Genomic DNA, 23,099 nt, shown 5'->3' on the forward strand with positions numbered 1-23,099 from the left:
TCTTAAGGATTTTTTTTCTTTTGAGTTTAAGTGCCGGCTTGAAAACATCCCAACTATTTAACTGCAGCACACTTGGCCACTGTAGCACAAACCAAGACTTTGCCTCCTTGGCCTTGACAGACTGGAAAGAGTATGACACTTGTGTCCTTTTTGTCTTCAAACTGACAGAGACTAGATTTAATTGGATATTAGGAAGGAATTGTTCCCTGGGAGAATAAGGATGCCCAGGGTGCCCAGAGAAGCTGCAGCCCATGGCTGGGGTGGAACTGGATGATCTTTAAGTTCACTTCCAGCCCAAACCATTCTGTGATTCCATTAAGTATATCTCTCTGTGTGTGTAAACATATAAATATATATATATATATATAAAGATATATAGATACAGATATAGATGTAATTTATGAGGCAACCAGCATTTGTACTCCCTGACCAGTCATGAAGCGTACTGCCTCTTGCAGTTTAGAGAATGAAGAATACCATCTACACGGAAAATAATAAATATTAAAAATCCCATGGGCACTATTTAGGAATTACTTGCTTACTGAAGCCATCAGAGCTCAGCTTTTGTTGAACTCAGTGTACAGAGGGCAGGACACTGCAATTTTCAATCCTCTCCCATGCTGAGGTACCCCACCACCAAGTTTTTGCGTGTTTCATTAAGGTCCCAGTTATCCAGTCAAACAAGCCTGGAGAAAGGGAGGCTCGGGGGGACCTTCTGGCGCAGCTGTGAATGGCCTCAACCTGTGCCAGGGGAGATCTATACGGGAGATTCGGGAAAATTTATTCATGGAAAGAGTGGCCAAGAACTGGAAGGGGCTGCCAAGGGAGGTAGTGGCGTCCCATCCCTGGAGGTGCTTCAGGACGTGACACTCCGTGCTTCGGTGTAATTGACAAAGTAGGGATCGCTCACAGATTAGCCATGCATTTTTCCGAAGTCATAACCTCTCTAACCCCGCCGGCAGCGCCACACCCGCCCCTCACGGAACCAGCGCCGCCGCCTCCCGCCCTTCACGGCACCGCCCCCAGAGCCCGCCCTTCCCGCGCCTTCTCGAAGAGTCTCGCGAGAGGCGGAGGTTCCCGGCCGGACGCCCCCGGGAAGCGGCTCCGCTCCCGCCGCCCCTTCCCGACTCCATTCCCCTCCACTCCCGGCTCCATTCCCGCTCCATTCCCGTTCCATTCCCGGACCATGGAGGAGCCCTGCGGCGCGGGCGCCGCTGCCCCGCTGAGGGGAGACGCCGAGGAGCCCAAGCAGGTGAGCGGCGCTGAGGGGGGGCCGTGCTGGGTGAGGTAGAGGGGCTGAGGGGGGGTCGAGCGGTGCCTACAGACACAACCCCTAGTGGTGTTTTAATTGAAGCGGTGTTTTTGATCCTCTTTCCAGTTTGTCAGGGCCGGAGTGCTGTAGGGAACACGCTAATTATGATTAAGCGTTAATTGCGAGCGGTGTTGCTGTTGTTGTATTTAAGTGCATTGTATTTATGTAAGTGGTGTCCTGTGGAGCTGTTTTTCCCGCGACATGTGTTAGTTCAAAGCTCCTCTCACACGGGTGACAGCTGCATGTTCGAAAAGAAATAGGCAAACACCAAGCTTATTTAATTTATTATTATTTAATAATAATAAGGTAGAAGCCTGTTTAGCTTTAATGTTAGTGTTAGGGAACACTTGGTGTTAATAACCACCTACTTTCACAAACTTCAGTGGGAGGAGTCGTGTTCGTTTTAGCCTTTCTGACTGATTGTGTGTTGTGTGGGCAGCTGACCTTAGTGGCACCTCGTTCTCGTACCTCAGGTGGGCAAGAAGCCACTGTCACCTGCTTGGATCAGCCACAGTGTGGCCAAAGGACAGGACAGGGGTTGTCCCCCTGTGTGTCCCAGTGCTGAGGTCCAGCTTCACATTCTGGGTTTGGTTCTGGGGCTTTATGTCAGGAAAAACATTGAGGGGCTGGAGTGTGTGCAGGGAAGGGAATGGAGCTGGAGAAGGCTCTGGAGCCCCAGGATCAGCTGAGGGAGCTGGGAAGGGGCTCAGCTGGAGAAAAGGGGGATCAGGGGGGACCTGGTGGCTCTGCACAGCTCCTGCCAGGAGGGGACAGCCGGGGGAGTCAGGCTCTGCTCCCAGGGGAGAGGGAATGGGCTCAGGCTGGGCCAGGGGAGCCTCAGGGTGGACACCAGGAAGAATTCCTTCATGGAAATAAATGATTGTCAAGCGTTGGAATAGACTGAGTCCCCATCCCTGGAGGTGTCCAAGGAAGGACTGGATGTGCTGTTCATTGGTCCATCACAGATTGGACTTGATAATCTTGGAAGTCTTCTCCAACCTAAATGATTCTGTGATAATTTGTAAAGTGAAGCTTATGCTTGACATGAATTGGAATTGGGATAACTGGAAAACTGTATGTGCTGGGGAAAGGTGAGTGATTATAGGACTGGAGTTTGCTCACTTAGCCTTAAAAATAACTTACTACAGAACAAGCCTGATAGTTTTAATTGCCAGCACTTAAGCAGAAGGCTGATTTCTCTCTGGAAAGCAGGGCTCGGTGCTGTTCCTCGGAGGCAATGAGGTGAAGAGCTGTGCTGTGGTGAAATACTCCTCAGCCCCTCCTCAGGCAGCCTTTGCCCGTCTGCAGGAGAAAACAGACCTGAAGCTGCCTCCTGCCAACTGGTTACGGGAAAGTGCCAAGCTGGGACCAGCAGGGACAACCATTCTGGGCAACAGCAAAAAGAGTAAACCCTTCTCAAGGTAAATAACAACAGCCCCTATTTTTTTTTTTTCCAGGCCTTTAAGAATAATTGTGATTGTGAACTTTGATCCTGTACCACTTCAAGTAGAAAGTACAGGTTTTACCATAGCAACTCCATATTGCTTTGTCTTAACCCTTCTCCCTCTAGTTTTTCATCTTGAGCTGTTGCTTCTATGGTCTGATCTTGTCTCATTAGTGAATGATTGATGATATTGATTATTTACATAACATACAGAGATGGTTTGGTTTGTTTGTTCACGTGCATGTTAACACCTTGCCTCAGACAGTCAAAGTGACTTTTTTGTTCCTCCCTGGTTGGCCCAGATCAAATTGGACTGGTTCAGCCAGCCCTCCTGCCTTTGATAACAGGTGAAATAGAACATGTGGTTGCTTCCTCTTGGAAACCAATTTATGGCTCTTCTGGATCTTTAGAAACTGAACCTGACTAATACAAATCAAATTTTGTATTTCTAGCAGGATTTCATATTTCTGTCACACTATAGGTGAAATGAGGGGCACACCCAAGCAGCAGTGTTGCCTTTCATTGTGGATGTTTGCTGAACTGTTGAATGAGTTGAGTTCACAGTGTTCATAAACAGGAGGCTCAAATCCTGTGCTGAACAAGCAAATTCACACCAAGTCAGTCAGTCAGTGAAATTTAACAGTTTGTTCAAGGTCTGTGTTTATATCCTCATTATCTCTTTTAGGAGCTGTGCTTTTCAGAGCAGAGTAATATATTTTTCAGGGCTTTATGAATGTTTCATGTTTATTTTAGATACTCTGATTGTCAAATAGAGGCTGGCAGTTCAATCTCTTTCTCTAGTGTCAGTATTAAAAAGCTGGTAACAAAAGTATAACTTGCACATCACGTATGTTTTGGATTTTAGTGGTATCTGGATTTGTTTTAAAGAATGATCTGTACATTGAAATATTCCAGCTTAAGTACTTTGTAATTTCCTTAACGAGGGTGGAGGAAGAGACAATGTGTCTGTTACAACATGTAGGGCAGTTCTGGAAAATGTGAACAAGAGGTAAAATTCAATTACAGCTACTAAAATTAAAGTCTTTAATATGCTTAATGCCTTACAGAGAAACTCCTTGAAGAACTCTTCTTATTTTCAGTGTTAGAAAGAATCTTTCATTTTCTCTGATTTTTCTTGATTTCCACAAAACTTTAAGTGTTATAGAATGTCCTGGAATTAGATCTAAGCACTTTCAAAGATATATTTGAAAAACTTGCAGAATCTGAAGATGAAATTACAATTTTTTTTTTTAATTTTATGAAGCCATTCAAAGATTAAATAGATATAAAAGCCAGGTCTGTAATGTCACACTGGAACTGTCTTAATTTTAATGTTTTGGTTTTTTTTAATAGCTTTGGGATGGCCTATGACTTCATTGACTCAGTTGGAAATGATGTGGATGTTGTATCTGATTCAGAGGTATGGACACATCCTAAATTCTCTCATTCAAATTCTTACATTGCATAAACTTTTATTTTAAGATACTGTGATGGCTTCTGGCATCTTTGTGTCCTTTGGGGAAAAGGAAAGATCCCTTAATGAATCACAGATCACCAAGTAATTGTGGTCACTGAATAAGAAATGTAGAGAGAAAAGTCATATTTCCTCTGGAGTTCTACAGGTAATCTGCAGCTAAAGTGTGCAGTTTAGTGAATGCAGCACATCAGTCTTTTGTGTTTGAAATCAGTTATTTTGATGCTAACTTGTTACTCTCAAGATGTTTCTTTTCTATTCTTGTCTAGAAGAGAGAGCTCCCTTCCAACTTCTCTTTTCATTTGATTTTTGTCAATTTGTCAGCTCTTTTGGTGCTGGTAATATCTGTAGAATTCAGATGAGGCTACTCAGAAGAGGAAGCATGCTCATATTAATATTTGTCAGACTTGTATTCAGATTTAGATCTTTGTCTGGATTGCTTTGGACACCTGGCAAAGAATTGATATTCATGCTGTGAAAATAAAGGTTTACAATCCAAATCATGCCCTTGGATATTTTTGTCATTTTTGTTGGTACCTGGTCATGGTGATCCAATCAGAGAATGTGTTTAAGCCATGAGTGTTGTTCCTACTCTCTTTATCAGTGTCATTTGTGTTCTCTGTCCTCAGCAAATACATTTTCCTGTGGGATGGTTTTCAAATCCCTGGCACTGTCAGGCTTTGTTTGGCCATGTGGCCTGGGGTAGCATTGATTTTTCTTCCCAGTGGCTGGTAAGGGACTGCTGTGGGGTTGTCCTGAGCACAGGTTGATAATACAGAGATGTGTTTGCTGTTGCTGAGTGGGGCTTACACAGAGCCAAGGCTTTTCCTGCTCCCATCCAGCCCTGCTGGCAGGGAGTGCATGGAAAACTGGGAAGGGACCCAGCCAGGACAGGGGACCCTGCCTGACCAAAGGGGGCTGGGGGGAAGAAGAAGGAAGGGGGAATGTTTGGAGGGGTGGAGTTTAGGCTTGGAGTTTCTCCAAGTCACTGTTACACATGATGGGGCCTTAGTTTCCTGACAGTTGTCTTCCCATGCAGCATATTTATATTAAATACTTTCTCTTTTCACTTTCCTTCTGCAAGAACATCAAAAAACTCCTGAAGATCCCTTACAGCAAGTCCCATGTGAGCATGGCAGTGCACAGAATTGGGAGGACACTCCTGCTGGATGAGTTGGACATCCAGGAGCTCTTCATGAGATCGTCTCAGGTGAACCATTTTGTTCTTGATAACTGTGCAATGTGAGCAAAATGCATTATTTCAGGAATAGAGTAGCAAGAAAATGTCTGGAAATCCCTAAAAATCTTATGTGGCTGCCAAGGGTGTTCTGTTCTGCAGCAGTTTACCCACAAACTACACTGATGTCCTGTGTTTATGGCGTTGTAAGGTTAATATTCTGTGTCTCACTTCTGTGTAATTACTTCAGTATTGTTATACCCTTTGATTGATATTATAAGCAATACATATTTCTTACTATGTAGCCTGTTAAATATCTGATTTTCTAATTAAGTCAAATTATCAATAAGAACATAACTTTCCTAGAAGCTGTATCTTCAATAAATGACCAATTCAGGACTTCAACTCTGATGTTATTTTCTTGGTTTCTTCCTGTGGAGGAGTATTTGTAAGTTTATAAGGCACTTGGTTTACTTGGCAGATGCTTCTTGACATTATTTTTATATTTCTTCTGTTGCCCAGACAGGGGACTGGACATGGCTCAAAGAATTTTATCAAAGGCTGATTGATCAGAAATGGCAAAGAAAAAAGAAGAGTAAAGAACATTGGTACCAGAAGGCAATACTTTCTAAGTTTTTATATTACAGGTAACCTTTTGTCTTTTTGTCTCCATGAAACTTGAATTCTGCACCAGCTCTGCTTGGTTTTTGGTCTTGGAGTAAATGTTAAAATTCCTTTATGGTCTGATTTATTTACTGCTTTTTCCTTAAACAGAGGGAATTGAAACATGAAATGTTTTCATGGAATTTGAAGTATTTTACTTTAAAATTGAAATACTAAAGAATAAAATAAACAGCATGACTTAATTAACTGCATATCAGCCAAGTCATTTGTTGGCAAGGGTGCATCAAACATAACAACTCTAAAAATGGATCTGTTTGCATCTTGTCAGCTGAACTTGTAAATGTTTCCTTGTCAGCATTAATGGAGATGGAGCTGCTCAGCCTGTTCCTTCCACTTCCAAGCAGCACCAGGAGGGTCCTGTTGCAGGTGAGAGTGATGAGGCAGGAAGGGCCTCCTGGCCAGCTCCTTTTGAAATGCCTTCCTCGCTCTCTGAAGATCCAGGTGCCTCCAACCAGGTTGGTGTGAAGAATGTTTTACATGGCACCACAGTGTTTGTAGAGCCACAGATGGAGAAAGGTTCTCAGAAGTGCTGCTGCAGCTCCCTTTGCTGAAAGAGCTGAGCTAAGGCATGAGGAGAACTTGGCAGGAGGTGCAGTTCCAGATTTGCCAGTGGTTCTGAGCTCCAAAATTCAGATATTTGTTCTGTCACTGTAATACTAAATTGCTGTTTATCCCAGTATCCTTGAGAAACAAATCCTTTGGCTAAGAGTGTTCATCAGTGCCTTTACCCAAGAGTTGGAAAATGCTCGTAATCAGAAGATGTGTTTGGAACCTTAAAGTCCCAGCCTTTCTTTTTAAATCTGCCATTAAAATCCATTTTCTGGTGTCCCTGAATTCATTAGGGGAAGAGGAAAATGAAAATTTCTGAAAATGGAAAACAGTTAAGCAGTACTTAAAAATACTTGCCATGAGATTACACAAGTGAAAGGGGAGATGTTTACAGCAATTATGCAACAAGCTATGATTAGTATCAGGCCCTAATTCTGGGTTTCAATTCTGGCTAAACTTATTTCTGAAAACTGTTCATTCCTGTGGTTTTTGTGAGTAATATAAAACAGAAATGATTAAATTTTGGAGAGGTTGAAAGGTCTGCTGTCTTCAGTCTGCATTCATATAATAATGATGCTACAGTTGTGCTTGCACAATGTTACCAACTGATCTGCCAAATTTAGGGGGTTTCTAACCTACATTGGCCATAAAATTGTAACTGCATGTGTTGTGTGAAGTGGAGGAATGCTTCAGTGCTTGAAAGCTTTTAGAAAAAGGGCTCCTTCTCTCTTCAACCCTTTGGAGGAACCATTGCCCCATTCAGCAGACTGTTGATCATAAAGAATCTGTTGTGCATTTGCACAGTGCCATTTTCTTGAGTTCATAAATAAACCAGCAGGAATAGAGGTTTTGCTTCTGGACACTGATAATGTGGTGTTGACCCTGGTTAATAAGGAGCTCTTGTAAATACTTCCTGGTTTCTTCCCAGAGCCTCTGAGAATATTACAAAACACAACATTTTGGCACTAACTGTAGAAAAGAAGCATTCTAGTCACTGCCTAGAGGCCTTTTGCAGTTCTATGCAGATTTATTTAAAGATGTTAGAGGCAAAGGTTTTTCCCTCACGTGCTTTTGTTGTTCATCTCTTTTGAAATGGCTGACTTGACCTCAGCAGCAGAATCACTCCTTATCCTTGTGCTCTCCACAGGGAAATGTGCCTCTTGAACCCTCATATCTAGTGGGGCACGTGGCCTCAGCCCCCAGAGAACAAAACCTGACTCCTTTGTTCAATGACGGGGAGAACAGTCAGGTATGCTTTATGTGAGAGCTGAACCCCCAGGTGAAAGCAGCGCCTCCAAGCCAGGCCTAAACTGGAGCCAAGGCCAAACCTCAGTCCCTCTGGCAGTAGCTGTTGTGGCATCTGCAATTTTAAGTTCCTGTGAACGCGCCGGGTTTGTCACGTGCTGGCTTTTATTTGCTGCTTTGGCTTCTTGCTGTCTCAGAATTCCACAGAATGTCATGGAGAACAAGTGTTATGCTGCTGATTTACTGGCCAATTCTGTTTTCTCTTAATGAAGGGACTTAAAAATGACTTTGTTCGTAACATCCTGTGGACCTTTGAAGATATCCACATGTTGGTGGGATCAAATATGCCAATATTTGGAGGTGGGAGATACCCTGCTGTGAGCCTGCGTCTCAGGTGAGCTTAGAAATGAAAAGATATTGTTTATACCAGCCTTGACTGGTTTGTTACTCTGCTTCCTAGTTAGCTATCTGCTTTTTTTTTGTTCTTTTTTAAAAAGAGAGAAGTAACATTTCTCTTCCTGGGAGTCTGAATTTCAGTAGCTGCTTGTTGGGCATAAGCACTTAAAATATTATTGAGCAGTGAGACAGAACTATTCCAGTCCCAATTTAATGTCAGTCCCTTCATTACCACTCATCCTGCTGCTGCCTCTAAATAGGCAAAGAATGAGCAAAACCTTGAAGCTGATTTGGTGTATTTGTCATCTTTTAAAGACACATTTAAGAATTAACAGTACCTTGCTCTGCAAGGAATTTTGGGAGGTCTGGGAGTAGGTTTGTGCTATAATTAGTTGCAGCAAAAGATGCTATTCCTTTAGAACTTCTCAAGTACTTATTATCTTGGTAATAGTGTGACATCTGAAGCCTGTTAAATGTAGGCAAAAACTCCAAACTGCTGATGGAATGTGAGCATATTCCATTGGAGAGATCAGCACATCTGTTTTGTTATAACTCTTTAATACAATTCACAAATAATTGTTTTAGTCTTCATCCACTCTCAGGTGACTTAAACCTAAATTCCATTAATAAACATCCCTAATATTTCCTGAATGTGTTCCTAATTTCCTAATGTTTTCTGAAGGCTAAACAAAGGTTTAAGTAACACTACAAATACTTTGTTTTAGGGATAACAACAAGCCAATAAATGTGCTAACAGGGATTGACTATTGGTTGGACAACTTAATATGCAACGTACCAGAGCTTGTGATGTGCTTTCATGTCAATGGAATTGTTCAGGTAAGTCTGGCTCTTTGCATTATGCCTTAAAATAATAATTCATTTTTCATCTTCTAAAATTGCCTCAGTTATCGCAGATCCTTCACACTGTTCTGAGCAAAGATGGCAAAAATCCTGTGGTGCAGAATGAGAAGCATCTTAGACAGCTTGCAGCAGTCATCTAAAAATAGTGTATTCTTTCTTCCCTTCCCTTTCATGCATGCAAGATTCCTTCTTCCCCTGGTGCTTGAGTGAAGGCAAAAATAAAAAATGCAACTGCAGAAATCAGTTTCTTACTTCTTCAAGTCTGCAGTGTTCCCTTGCCAAGACAGATGCAAGCTTTTGAATGTTTCTGCTCTTTTACTGTGGACCAGCTGTTCTGGTTCTGTCCTACCTGGTAGCCTGGAGTTCTTTCCTAGGCTGACTAGGTTTGCTGAAGTAGCAGATGTTGTACCTTCTCCCCCTTATTTTTCCTCATCTTTTGTTCTCCATTTGCCATGTTTGTGACAGAAATGGATCCTTCTTAAAGCTTTGTTTGAGTAGTGTTGTCAAGATGTGCTTGCTTAAAGTAAATCATAGAAATTAACTCAATTTATCATAATAGCAGCCTTTGTTTTAGCTGCTGATGGAGACACTGATATACATTCATTTTGGTGTCACAAAACCTTCCTGAGCTTGAGTCTTAATTTCTGTTCTTTGCAGAAATATGAAATGATCAAGACTGAAGATATTCCCAATTTGGAAAACTCCAATTTTTCTACCAAAGTGATAAAAGATATTGCTCAAAATATCTTATCTTTTCTGAAATCAAATTGCACCAAAGAAGGACACACCTATTGGCTGTTTAAAGGTAAGAAGGTTTAGAGTAGTTTGAAAAGATTGATGTTAATGTGATGTTGATTAATGAAAAATTTTCCTTTTCAGCAAGTGGGAGTGACATAGTAAAGCTCTATGACCTCACCACGCTTTGTGAAGAGACTGAAGACAAATACCAAAACCCTTTTACAATGCCAGTGGCAATTCTGCTGTACAAGTGAGTTTTTGTCATTTTTATTGCAGTACTTCATTCTTGGTGCAGTTCTATTCAGAACACAGGCCACAGATCATGATCAAATGACAATCACACACAAACTCACTAAATCTCAGTCCCACCAGATCAAAACAGACTTCTTCCTTTTCACCATTTCTCCATGTAAACTTCTTTGCTGATAAAGTCTTGTAGACTCATAAAGTTTGGAAGATCAGTAGCTGTAGAATATTGTTTAAAGCTTCTTTTTTTTTCTAGCACAGAGAAATTATCCAGGGATTTCACAGTTTTGTTCAACTTTCTCTTAGAGTTGCTTGCAATATGATGTTGAAGAAAAACCAGAACAAGAAACACTATGGCACAATCAGAACGTTGCTCCTGAATTGTCTGAAGTTGTTGGACAATGGCAGACATCCTCAAGTGAGAATTCAAAGTTTTCTTGCACTTTTGTGTAAATATGCTGTAATCATAATGAACCTGGTAATAAATAGTGTGTTACTTCTTCCTCTCGAAGGAGAGAATTTAAATTTATAAACAAACTTAAAAATTGATTTTATTTTTAAAGAATCCCCATGCTATTTTTTAAAATTAGTGTTTTTTGCTGCCCCTCATTACAGCACAAATCTTCTGTCCTGCTCTAAAAAGGAACTTCTCATTACATTCAGTCTGTTTTTCTTGCTGCCAGAGAGCCCTTTGGGAACAGATCCTGGATAAAAAGCGTAAAATGTGAATATATGAACATTTTTACTCTGAGAGTGGCTGAAAACTGGGTCAAGCCAACCAGAGAAGTTGTAGTTTCCATCTTTTCAGATACTCAAAGCCCAGCTGGACACAGTTCTGAGCAAGTTCTCTTCTAAACTTGATCAGCTTGGATCCTTTTCCCTTCCAGGGAATTTGCTCAGGCTGTATTTGCAGGTTATCAAACACCTCTTTGCATGTCCTCTGTCCTCCTTATTCTGAGATAATTTATATTCTTGCCTCTCAAAAGAAAAATTTAACTTGAGAATGAATAATTTTTTTCTCTTCTTTGCAAAGATTATTGCTTCAGCAAACTACATGTTATCAGAGCTTTTTCAGCTGGATGAACCTAAAAAAGAAGACAGTGCAGACTTCCCTATAAATGGAAATTCTGATGAAAGTTACAGTGAGGAAGAGGAAGAGATGCCAGACAGTGATGAAAATGGTTCCTACAGCAACAGTTCTGATCCCCCAGATGACAATAAAGCAGTGGCAATCATCAAATCTGTTGGGGAGTTGTCAGTACCAGAGAAGTACAAGTCTGTGCATCGAATACGTGTAAGTGGCACTGGGGGGTGTTTCAGGGTTTTCCTGGATGATTCAGTTCATGGGTACTGAAATTCTGTTCCCTGGTAGTTTTGCCTTCAGGATAACTGAAGTGGGCAAAGAAACAGTTCATGAGCTGCTCATAAAATCTGAGGTGTTTGAATTTTATGGTAAAAGCTTCATGTAGATTTTTTTCCTTTCCATGTTGCACTTTGTTTTGATGGTACCTCTCACTTGCATCTTCTGGCCAGTGATTTTGTATTTCCTGTGCTGACCATTTCTCTGTTCCCTCCCTGGTGCCCCACTGAAGCCCAGCTGTGCTTTCCCTGTCTGCCATGGCACCGAGGAGCGCTGCAGGCTGGTGCTCAACCACGTCCTGGAGGTGAGTTCAGTGCCAGCTTCCTGAGGATGCTTCACCTCCCACCCCAATCCTTCATCTGCTCTGTTTGCTAAATATTGCTCTCAAGGTGAATGAAAGGATTTCTCCCTTTTGCAGGGTTTGAAGTCTGTTGACAGCAGTGTGAAAAAAGAAGGTGACCTTCCTGCAGCTGACCCCAGCACTCCAATCCCGTTGAAATATGAGGATGAATCCACCAGTGGTGGTCCTGAGTCTCTGGAAAAGCAGATGGCCTTATTTCTAGACAAAAGTAAGTTGTATTGTTGTGCAAATAAGACCTTTCCAGTCCCAACACAAACTGCTGCTGCTTTATTTTGATTGTCAAAACAGTGTGCTTAAATCACTAATTACAGCATTGCCTAAGGAAAAGTGCACTGAGAATTAGAGAACAGTCTGTTCCTTTTTAAATATGAACAGAGGAGCTCATTTGAGTTATTTTGCATAGCAAAGAATCTTTTATTAGTCAACACATGATTTTACTGGACCCTATTTAGATGTGGCTTTCAGATGACTTCCATAAAGGTTTGGTATTTTGAGGTTTGGTATGTGCAGCACCGTAAGTTTTGTGGGCTGATTTAAAAATAGCCTTAATTTCTTTATGTGTGTGTGGCCTGGATGTTTTCTGGAAGAATTTCTCCCTTCTGGCAGGTTTTGTTCCTACATTAGGTGCTTGAATTGCATATAAAATGTTAACTAGGATTTTGGGTTTTTTCCTGTACCTCTACAGTTGTGAAAAGAAGCAGCAAAAGAAAGATGTTTTGTTTGTTTAAATGCTCAAACTCCTGAAATTTCAGACTACAGTCTCTCTATTTTATTTTGTTCTGGAGCAACATAACAAGTTCCAGGAAGGACTTTTTGTTTGAAAGAAGTGGAGTTCTCTGCAGGGCAAGGAGCCCTGTAAGCATAGCCCAGAAAAAAAAATGATCTTGCCTCTTTGGCAGTTCTTTATTCTTTCTTTTCTCCTCCCTTCTGCCTCTGAAAACTCTCTGAATAAGAAGCCAGTTCAATTTTGTGTTATTCACACTCAGACATTCCTGGATCTGTGCTTGAGTCCATCCCTGAAGCAGCAGCAGAGCTGCTTGCTCACTTCTGTTTCCCAGTCCATTGGTTTGTTCTCTGTGATGTGAATTTTGTATTTTCTTTGCCACATGTACATATTTATGTACATATGGAAAGGATAAGTGCTCTAAATGCTGCAATTTCTAACTTCAAGAGAACTACCTGTGAACAATGGATGGATACAGGGTCTGTGCAGTGTGTGTGTCTTTAGCTGGGTAGGGTGTTACTGTTGTGGATTGGTCTTTGTCCTAGGAGAACATGTACTGCTTAAGGATTTATTATATTTAATTACTATATATTTATATAATGTGTTAAGATAGTGGGATTACAAGTCAGGCCTTGTAAATCCACTCATTTCTGTGTGCAAATACTGTCAGGGCAAAATTCTGTCCCTTGGTAGGGACAGGCCTTAAATCAGGAATGGTGATCTGTTCTTTCTGGCTCCATAACCACTGCAGCATCAAAGAAAAGCATCATAACTTTATGCAGAGGATATCCTGAAATAAGTGTGAGAAAGTGCTTGGTTTTCCTTGTGGGAAGGACCAGGTTATCCAGGTTCTTGTGTGCTGGAGGCTAAACCCACACATGGAAGCTTTCCCACTGAGACTGTTCATACAGAAACTGAGCATTTATCTTAAGGATGTGGTGGAGAACATGACAAATTCTGCCTGTGACTTTCTTGTGGTTTTCCTGTTGCTCCCTGAGGGAGAAGTGTTGGCCTCTGCTCTTGTGTTCCACAAGCTGTCTGAGGTCAGAGAGGTCACCTGCACTGTCACTGTCCCACTGGATTCCAGCATGCTGCTGCCAGGAGCAGTGCATGGAGAAGTGCCACGTGTTGGGTGTGTTTGGCAGATGGCACTGGAGTGGCAGAGCTCTGCCTGTGCAGGGCTGTAATCAGGCAGTTCCCATCCTGCCTGTGTTGATGGAGTCCAGTCCAGCCTCTGGCATGTGTGTGAGGGGAGAGTCACTGATGGGGTTGTGTTCCTCTCACAGTGGGCTCCTTCCAGAAGGGGAAGCATTCCAGTCAGTCAGGAATGATTCCTGGGTCGTGGCAGTATAAGATGAAACTGCAGCTCATCCTGAAATCATCAAGAGCTTACTATGTCCTGTCTGACGCTGCAATGGTCCTGCAGAAGTACGGGCGAGCGCTGCGCTACATCAAGCTGGCCTTGCAGTGCCATGGTGAGTTCCTTGAGTGATCTGTCACCTGTGCCACTGCTGGAGAGACCTGCCACCACATCAGACACTGCTGTGCATGGTTTTCCCTGTGGTGTGCAGTGACAAGTGTGACAAGCTTGTGTTCAACTGAACTCAGTGTCCAGCTCAGTATTGAGGGCAGAAGTCTGAAGTGAGGATAATTTCTGTCACTGACCGATAGAAAGATGATCCCATTTTGACAGCTTGGGAACTTGAGGGCACATTGGAGCTCCAGAGCAGTTGGATGTGGGAGAGTCCCAAGACAGTGTCCTGTGCTCCAAGTGATGCTGCTGCAAGCTGGTGTTTGTTCCCTGGTGGTTCCCATGTTATTTAAATGTATCTTTGAGAAATACTAAACCTCTTCAGCAGCTGGATTGGATGCTAAAATAGAATACATCTTGAAGTATTACTGAGGAAAAGGAAAAAAGTAAAATGAAGCTGTTTAGACTAATAGTGCCATAATGAGAGTAATTAACTGGGAAATGCCAGTAGCTTGGTGCTAAAGTGCTGCTATTTCTCTGCCATAAGGGAAGGCTCCTGTCTTAGGGCAGGAGGAGGTTTATAGAGCAAACCCACTTGATCTTAGCACAAAGCATCAATAGACCTCTCAATAACTCAGAGCTCTGCAGCTTTCAGTCTTTTATAAACTCTACCTTTTGGAAATTAACGTTTCAGGCTGTATTTCCCTTGAGTCAATCTGCAAAAAGTCAGGTTTTCCCTTGGTCAACTCTGAGGCTAACATTTGTAATTACCAGAGTGACTGCTCATCTTGGACAGCATAGGGGCTCTTTTGAAGCCATCAGCTGTGTAGAGCAAGTCTGTCTTTAAAATAGGTTATTTCTTCTGAGGATAACACATTGTCACACTTATTCTCTGTCTGCAGACAGGTAACATAAAACCCAATTATCTTGTCAGTCTGTGTCAAGCCTTTTGATGTGTGATTCTTGTCTTTCCCCCTCCCTAATCCCTGTTGTTTTTTTCCCCACCAGATACCTACTGCTGTCTGTGTGGCAGCATGCTGCCCGAGGTGCTGGTGTTCCTGTGTCAGTGCTTAACCCTTTGTGGAGATATCCAGTTAATGCTGGCTCAGAATGCAAGCAACAGAGCAGCTTACCTTGAAGAATATAATTACCAGACTAAAGAAGATCAGGAGATATTACACAGCCTTCACAGAGAATCCAGGTGCCAAGGTATGATTCTGATACAGGAGAAGTGCCAGACTTTGGATACGTGACAGGCATAAATAATTCCACTGGGTTTCCTCAAAACCATGCCCTAGGAGAGCTTGTGGCAGAGGGGTTATTGCACTTCTGCTTTCTTCAGAGAAGGCTCATCCTGCCTGTCATACAGAAGGGAGTTGGCAAGGTGTTGTATGACATGGCCTGAAGCTGTGAAACAACTAAAGGCAGTAACTGCTTCAGTGATAAACAAAATCTACCTGACATGAGTCTTGCACTTTCCCTGGACATTTTCCCCTAGACTTAAATTAGAGAAATACTGTTTGACTCAAAGACTTTGCATTTTGTTTTCCAGTGTTTGCCTGGGCTACAGATTTATCCACAGACTTGGAATACCAGCTTTCTGTCAGCTGTAAATGCTATGAAGCAGCTTATGAAATCCTACTCTTCAGTAACTTAAAGAGTCAAAACCCAGAGCAGCACATCCAGGTGCTCAAGAGGATGGGCAATATCAGGAATGAGATTGGAGTGTTCTACATGAACCAGGCAGCTGCAGTGCAGACTGAGAGAGTGGGCAAGTATCCTTTTTCCATTCCTGACCATTTCATGGAGCTACAGCAGTGATCAAGTTCACTAATTGGATGAAAAATCAATTTCTCTGTATAAAGAGGACATGTAAATGACTTTTGTAGTTTTTTAATGTCCACTGTGATTATTTGGTTACAGTAGATCACTGTGGCTTGTAAACTGTAGTTAATTGAGCCTAAATTGAATAATGGAATATTCAGTTTGGAGAAATTCCTTTAAAATGGGTAGAATAATCTCAAAAAGCCATCAGGGAAAACTTCAAACTCTGAGGAGTTTGAGTCTCTAAGCCTTGTGCTTTCACCCTAGTGAGTAAAAACGTCTCAACGACAGAGCAGCAGCTCTGGAAGAAAAGTTTCTCCTGCTTTGAAGAGGGAATTCAGAATTTTGAGTCCATTGATGATGCCACCAATGCTGCCCTTCTGCTGTGCAACACGGGGAGGCTGATGAGGATCTGTGCCCAGGCCCACTGTGCGGCTGAAGGGGACTTCAAAAGGGAGTTTTCCCCAGAAGAGGCCCTTTATTACAATAAGGTAACCCCAGACCCCAAAATGACTTCTGCTGTGAGGTATTTGTGAATACTTTGGTAAATATGTTGAAATTTGGGTGGAATAATCTGGGATGGCTGTCCTGCCTCCACACCACCCTAATCCTTGCTGTGAGGGCTTTGGTGGTGTTGAGGCCTGATTGCTGTGACATTCACATGCTGACATTGAACACACACAAAGGAGAAGAATTGCATGGTCAAAATTCAAGTGATTATCAAATGGGAAATACTGAAGAAGGCTCAGAGATATTTTGAGTCAAGGCAAGTTGATTTGTAGTTGTTAGAAATGCAGGCAGTAACTGTGTGCATGATTTTGTCATTTGTAGGCTATTGACTACTACCTGAAGGCACTGAGGTCTCTGGGGAAGAGGGATGTGCATCCAGGTGTTTGGGATTCTGTGAACTGGGAGCTGTCTACAACCTATTTCACCATGGCAACTCTGCAGCAGGATTATGCTCCCTTATCCAGAAAGGCTCAGGAGCAGGTAACAGAGGGCATTCATTGTGTGTGAAAAAATGCATTGTTGGCATCCTGAAAAACTGAACAGGGAGCAAAATTGATACTGGAATTGTAGAATCATACAATGGTTTGGGTTGGAAAAGACCTTAAAACCCATCTTGTTCCACTCCTGCCCTGGGCTGCTCCAGGCCCCATCCAGCCTGGCCTTGGGCACTGCCAGGGATCCAGGGGCAGCCACAGCTGCTCTGGGCACCTGTGCCAGGGCCTGCCCACCCTCACAGGGAACAATTCCTGCCCAAAATCCCATTTAAGTCTTCCTTCCTTCAGCTTAAGGCTGATTCCCCTTTGTCCTACACTACATGCTGTTGTGAAAAGCCCCTCTTTATAGTAGAGGTCCTAGTAAAATAGAAGTATTGTACTTGAATATCTGTATAGAGACTTTGCCCCAGAGGTCCCGGTTGTCCTTAATTGGGCTGCAGCTGTGACCAATGAAGATAACTGGGATAAAAGGGGATGGGTTGGCCAGTCAGGGAGAGCCTTGGAGGAGCCCTGAACTGGGAGAGAACAACATGCAGCAGAAGGAGTCTGTGCTCTGAAGATCTGCAGCCATGAGAATGCACCGAGGAGGTATGGGACTTTAGAAATCTGATAACAACAGCATGGGACTCTAGAAATAGAAGAACAACAATACAACAGCATGGGACTCTAGAAATAGAAGAACAATACAACAGTATGGGACTCTAGAAATAGAAGAACAATACAACAGTATGGGACTCTAGAAATAGAACAACACCACCTCTTCAGGGATTTTTCCCTTACGTTTGTATTATTTGTGCTGTAGATAGAGAAGGAGGTCAGTGAAGCCATGATGAAGTCCCTGAAGTACTGTGATGTTGATACAGTGTCTGAACGACAGCCCCTGTGCCAGTACCGAGCTGCCACCATCCACCACAGGCTGGCTTCCATGTACCACAGCTGCCTCAGGAACCAGGTATTGCTCCAGGCTCTTTGATTTTTCTAAATTCCATCCTTAACATGCTCAATATGTGTGGAGCTGATATTTATCCTTCTACCTGTAGCTGGGATATATTTATTTCAATTACTTGACCAAAGGAAGGAGTGCTGTTTCCCAGCCCTCTCCAAGCAAAGCTGTGCAGTGGCTCCTCATGAGCATGCAGAGAGGGGGATTCACTGTGTGCCCTCCTGTGAGTGCAGGTTGGTGATGAGCACCTGAGGAAGCAGCACCGTGTCCTGGCTGATCTCCACTACAGCAAAGCCGTGCGGCTCTTCCAGCTCCTCAAGGATGCGCCCTGCGAGCTGCTGCGTGTGCAGCTGGAGAGAGTGGCTTTTGCAGAGTTCCAGATGGCCAGTAAGTGCAGCTCTGCCTTTCAACAGCTTTCCAAACCACCACTGCCTACTTAGTTTCATTTTTAGATACCTAAATTTATAGGAGAGCAGGAGCAATCTGCTGCTCAGAATAGAATTTTCCTCAAGAAAGGAGACAAGGTGCTTTTTATCTTGCTGCTTTTCAGCTGACTAGGGCAGTAAGGGCTTTCTTCCTAACTCTTGAAGTCTTTGGATAGAAGAAAAATACAGTCTGTAACATAAGACTTTTGTACTTCATTTTTTTAGGTCAGAACAGCAGTGCTGGGAAACTGAAGACTCTGTCTGGGGCCCTTGATATAATGACCAAGACCAAGAGTGCATTTCAGCTCATCAGGAAGGAGCTCGTGGCAGAAACTGAACAGGTAAAGGAGCTTCAAGTGGTGTGATACCTGCTCCCTTCTGGCTTGTGCCTTCACAAATGAAGGGGCATTTGGCAGTTAAAATATTCCTTGGTTACTTTTCCATAGAGCCAGTGGCTTAAAGAGTGTGGACAGTTAGATGTATTGCAGCTCTCACTTAACCGGGAAGTGGATAAAAAAAGTTTCTCTAGAAATGATGCAGAGGTGGATTAAAACATATTTCTGTACAGTTGTGGACTGCCTGACTCTGCAAATGGACTTGATTTTGTGCAACTCTGCTATTCCTTAGAAGTCTTCTCTGAGAACTTCAGAATCTGTGTATAATAAAAAAAGTTCTCTGTCTCTGGTATATTAAATAATTGAAATATTAAAACGTGCAGGGCTGTCTGTAGCCAGTGTGAATTATGTTCCTGATGCCTCAGACAAGAATCCCTTGCAGTATGTGCTGATGTGTGTGTCCCTTGCTGGCAGTTTGGGTAACACATGCAAAAGTCAGCTCACCTGCAAGAAGGGTTTTTTAAATCACTCCCTGTATTTAAGAGGTGGAATTCAGTTAAATTGTTTTGGGTTGTTTGTCTCCTGCAGATCAGCAAGGATAAAAGTCCTGCTGAGAGCGTGTCAGTGAGCGATTCCTCTGCAGGCCTTAACAAAGAGGAAGTCTTGAAACTGCTCGGGATTTTTGAGTCCAGGATGTCTTTCCTTCTCCTCCAGTCCATTAAATTGTTAGCTTCAAGCAAAAAGAAGATTGGGTAAGTTGGAACTTGGTGTCCTTTATCCTGAGTGGAGTGACATTGGTGTGTGACTGAGCAGAGTTCTGGGGGAGCAGCTGCTGGGTGCTGCTGGTCTCTTGATGCACCTTTCTGATCAAATGTCAGTGGAGTTTGGCAGGCAGAACACCTGAGAAGAAATTCAGGCACATCAGTAATGCTGCAAGGAGAGGGATGGATGTGGGGACATGTGCACTGGTGTCAGAGAATTTACTAACTCCTAATGGAGTCTTGTGTCCTGCTGCTGGCATTCAGGACAAACTTGAGTTCTTTTTGTGCTGACTTGGAAGAGATGTTGAGATTTGGTGTGGCAGCAAATTCCTTCCCCCACTCCTTCTGTTGCTTTGGTCTGAATGTGTGTGGTGTTCCTTTTGGGACTCAGAAAATGCCTTTTACTCCCCCTGCAGCAAGCGTGTGACTGCAGGAGCTGCTCCTAATGTTACATAAAGTGAAGTTCTGAAAATGTGGCATTAGTTTTAGAGGATTCTTTTAGGCTTGGAAGTTGGGTTAATAGTTTTAGGGATTGAAGCCCTGCTGATGGAAGAGCTGTTTTGCTAAAAGTAAACTGTGAAATGAGTTCATTGAGCCCAGGAATTTGGTAGTGGGAGACTGGTAAATAAAAAACATGAGAAGAGAAAACAGCCTGGGTGCATTTTTAGCTGTTTTTCAGGCAGTGTTAGGAGCTTTCAGCTCCTAAAAAAGAGCTTCCACAAGGTGGCAATCTGAATATGTGAAACACAGAGGATTTTTACAGGATAATTTATATGTTATCAAGCAGATGTCACAGCTAACTGAGTAAATGGGTTAGTTCTGTTGTCTCATAACATGAGCAACTCCTCATTTTTTGTTTTGGAGGGGTTTTGCCCCCCCATTTACCTTGGCATCATTATGAGGTTTTGCAATGAAGATTCCACACAGGGAACTTGTTACAGTTTGAATGCTGTGTCAGGGGACTCTTAAAATCTCAACTCCTTGAAACTTTGAGGCTAAGATTGAAACTATCTTTGATTTAACCTTTCTTGTGCCTTCTGTACATCCTGTGTGCATTTCCTCCCTTCTGCTCTGCAGAGGGGAAGTTCTGCCCTCTGCTTTGATAATGGGGTGAAAAGGGGGGAAATTGGAGCTCAAATGGTGCTTGGGGGTCTCAGGTGCACTTTGGCAAAAACCAGGAGAACAGGCAGTGAAATCAGTGTTGGATAGCCAAACTTGCAGCCTGGCAGTCAAAGTGGATGAAATCAGTTGTACCCTCCCAAAGTGGAACCATGAGCAGAACAGAACTTGGCTGTGCAAATTGGAGGGGAAAAGTAATTGAAAGTAATTCTTTGTTCTGGGAATAACTTTGTAACTTATCCCAGAAATACTTTGCATTTCAGTGGCTTTTTATTGACTCCCTGTTCTGTTTAATAAATGAACCTGATTCCTGCCAAGTGTGTGATGAATTTAATTTGCTTCAACCTTTCTCAGTCATTCCTGAAGCGCTTACAATTAACCTGACTGCTGCTTGTACATTTTCTATTCTATTCTATTTATGTTTTATGTTCCTGCATGCAGTATAAACAGAATGCCCTGACTGCAGTGCAGGGAATGGTAGAAGGAGAGGATGTCCCCAGTACCCAGTTGGTCTCAGGGTCTCTCGCTGCTCACAGTGACCCTGAGATGTGTTAAAGTCTCTTTTCCCAGCCTGGTGCTCGAAGGAGGAGTCAGAGCTCTTCAGGTCTCAGTCTCAAGGTTGTTTATTGTTCCTTATCTATAAAATTCTTTTTCCTGGCCTGCCAAGGTCTGCTCAGCAGGACAGACAGAGGCACTCTGCCTGCCCCAGGGCAGTGTTATCTTTTTATACTAAAAACTACCTGTACAATATTTACAATTACTTCCCAATACCTATCACCTATGTTAGACAGTGAGCTTCTACTCTAAACCAATCTAAAAGTGCCACCATCACAGCAGAAGATGGAGGCCGAGAAGGAGAAGGAGAAAGGCTGAACATGCCCAGTTCCCTCCATCTTGCCCTCTGAACCCCCATTCTGGAAAACCCCAAAATCTACTTTTCCACCCTGTGATAACTTCACTAATATTCTACTTAAACTGTTGTGGCTTGCAGGTCTTCATCTAAGGTGGGTAACTTGCTCCATGGGTCATAATCAAACCCACAGGAGTTTTGGGCTCTGTGCCAGGGTCTCTGAGCCCCCTGGCAGGGGTCCTGGCCAGCCAGAGGGATCTCCTGAATTCCAACAAGTTGGGATACTCACACTTAATACTATCATTAACATGACTTAATAATGCTGTTGGTGATGTGCAGAAGGCAGCGCTGTGCTCAGTTACGAGTTGGGCTCTGTGCTCTCTTTGCAGGGGCAGCAGTGAGGAGGAAGCAGCTCTGAGGACAAACAAGCAGGTTTACTCCCTGCTGCTCCGTGCCACTGCCAACAAGGGGCTGTCCCTGCTGGAGCGCAGCGAGCTCCTGCTGAGCCTGCTGGAGCAGCTGGAGGGCAGCCCTGCAGGCCTGCAGTGAGGGCAGCCCTGCAGCGAGGGCAGCCCTGGCGGCCTGCAGCGAGGGCAGCCCTGCAGGCCTGCAGCGAGGGCAGCCCTGCAGGCCTGCAGCGAGGGCAGCCCTGCAGCGAGGGCAGCCCTGGCGGCCTGCAGCGAGGGCAGCCCTGGCGGCCTGCAGCGAGGGCAGCCCTGCAGGCCTGCAGCGAGGGCAGGCCTGCAGCGAGGGCAGCCCTGCAGGCCTGCAGCGAGGGCAGGCCTGCAGCGAGGGCAGCCCTGCAGGCCTGCAGCGAGGGCAGCCCTGCAGGCCTGCAGCGAGGGCAGCCCTGCAGTGAGGGCAGCCCTGCAGGCCTGCAGTGAGGGCAGCCCTGCAGGCCTGCAGCACCAGTGCCTTGCTGGGAGCACGGGGGTGTTCCCGTGGGCTGTTTGTGCTCACTCAGGGGGAGCTCTCACCGCTGTTGTTCCCTTGGAGCCTTTCCAGCAAAGCACAGGGATTCTTTATCCCCACAAAGCTCTCCTTGTTCGGCTCGCGGCGTTTCTTTGTTTGAAAGGCCAGCTTGGAGTTCTGGAGGTAAAAATGGAACTTTTGCACCGTGGGGAAATTGCTGCTTCTTCTCTTGCAGTGAAATCTGTGTTTTGCATAAAGATGTAACCTCACAGCTGCTCTGGTTTGGTATTTATTAAAATGTGTTTTGTAAGCAGGGCTGCTCTGGAGCACTTCCACTGCTAAAGGCAGCCCAAGCTGTACCAGGAGATTTCTGGATGCACTTCTTAATCCCAGGGAGGATCCTGCACAAAAACCTGTGCCTTTCTAGCTTTGATGTGACTCTTGCAATTTATCAGCCATCTCTGCGATTTTGTTTTGGAAAGTGAATGGTTTCAGCTATGTTGGAATTGATCAAGAATAGTATTATCTTTTTCAGACTTGAAACTGTGAATAAATGAGAGGATATTTTTCAATAAAAATTTATTTATTAAATATAAACACATTAGTCTGCCTTGTTTTTCTTGGTTGTGACCCTCCTCAGAGCAGCAATCTGCCCAACAAAATTAAAACTATATGAAAGACAAATTTTTAATTTTTTTGAAAGAAAATCTTTAAACTCCAGTCAAACACTGAGTGGGGTCTTACCTCAGCACGTGAGGACTCTGGGTTTTTTTGCTAATATGTGTTATTTGAAGATAATATTATCCAGAATATAACATTTTATGTCTTGATGCTCTTCTACAAATAAATGTGCTTCTTTATTGCATAATAACAGTATCAACCAC

At 43.5% G+C, this 23,099-nt stretch overlaps 1 protein-coding gene across 1 annotated transcript; it reads left to right on the forward strand.

The window, feature by feature from the left end:
• The first annotated feature begins 1,097 nt into the window (after window positions 1-1,097).
• EDRF1 (erythroid differentiation regulatory factor 1) lies at window positions 1,098-22,812 on the forward strand. The gene is made up of 25 exons (XM_066554693.1): window positions 1,098-1,252; window positions 2,525-2,733; window positions 4,110-4,176; window positions 5,315-5,440; window positions 5,930-6,054; window positions 6,387-6,546; window positions 7,788-7,889; window positions 8,158-8,279; window positions 9,007-9,118; window positions 9,800-9,947; window positions 10,022-10,130; window positions 10,433-10,544; window positions 11,160-11,420; window positions 11,719-11,790; window positions 11,905-12,055; window positions 13,858-14,046; window positions 15,051-15,251; window positions 15,595-15,813; window positions 16,134-16,357; window positions 16,698-16,856; window positions 17,673-17,822; window positions 18,047-18,200; window positions 18,464-18,579; window positions 19,162-19,325; window positions 21,693-22,812. The coding sequence occupies exons 1-25, from the start codon at window positions 1,187-1,189 to the stop codon at window positions 21,850-21,852; spliced, it is 3,678 nt and encodes a 1,225-aa protein (XP_066410790.1). The 5' UTR covers window positions 1,098-1,186; the 3' UTR covers window positions 21,853-22,812.
• Window positions 22,813-23,099: the final 287 nt, after the last annotated feature.

This window comes from Molothrus aeneus, chromosome 8 (genome assembly GCF_037042795.1).
Source record: "Molothrus aeneus isolate 106 chromosome 8, BPBGC_Maene_1.0, whole genome shotgun sequence".
NCBI lineage: Eukaryota > Metazoa > Chordata > Aves > Passeriformes > Icteridae > Molothrus > Molothrus aeneus.

Coding starts and splice junctions, on each gene's coding strand:
- EDRF1 (XM_066554693.1), top strand. CDS start 1,187: ATGGAGGAGCCCTGCGGCGCGGGCGCCGCTGCCCCGCTGAGGGGAGAC. Junction 9,119..9,799: donor ATGTCAATGGAATTGTTCAG/GTAAGTCTGGCT, acceptor TGTTCTTTGCAG/AAATATGAAATGATCAAGAC. Junction 18,580..19,161: donor TCGTGGCAGAAACTGAACAG/GTAAAGGAGCTT, acceptor TGTCTCCTGCAG/ATCAGCAAGGATAAAAGTCC.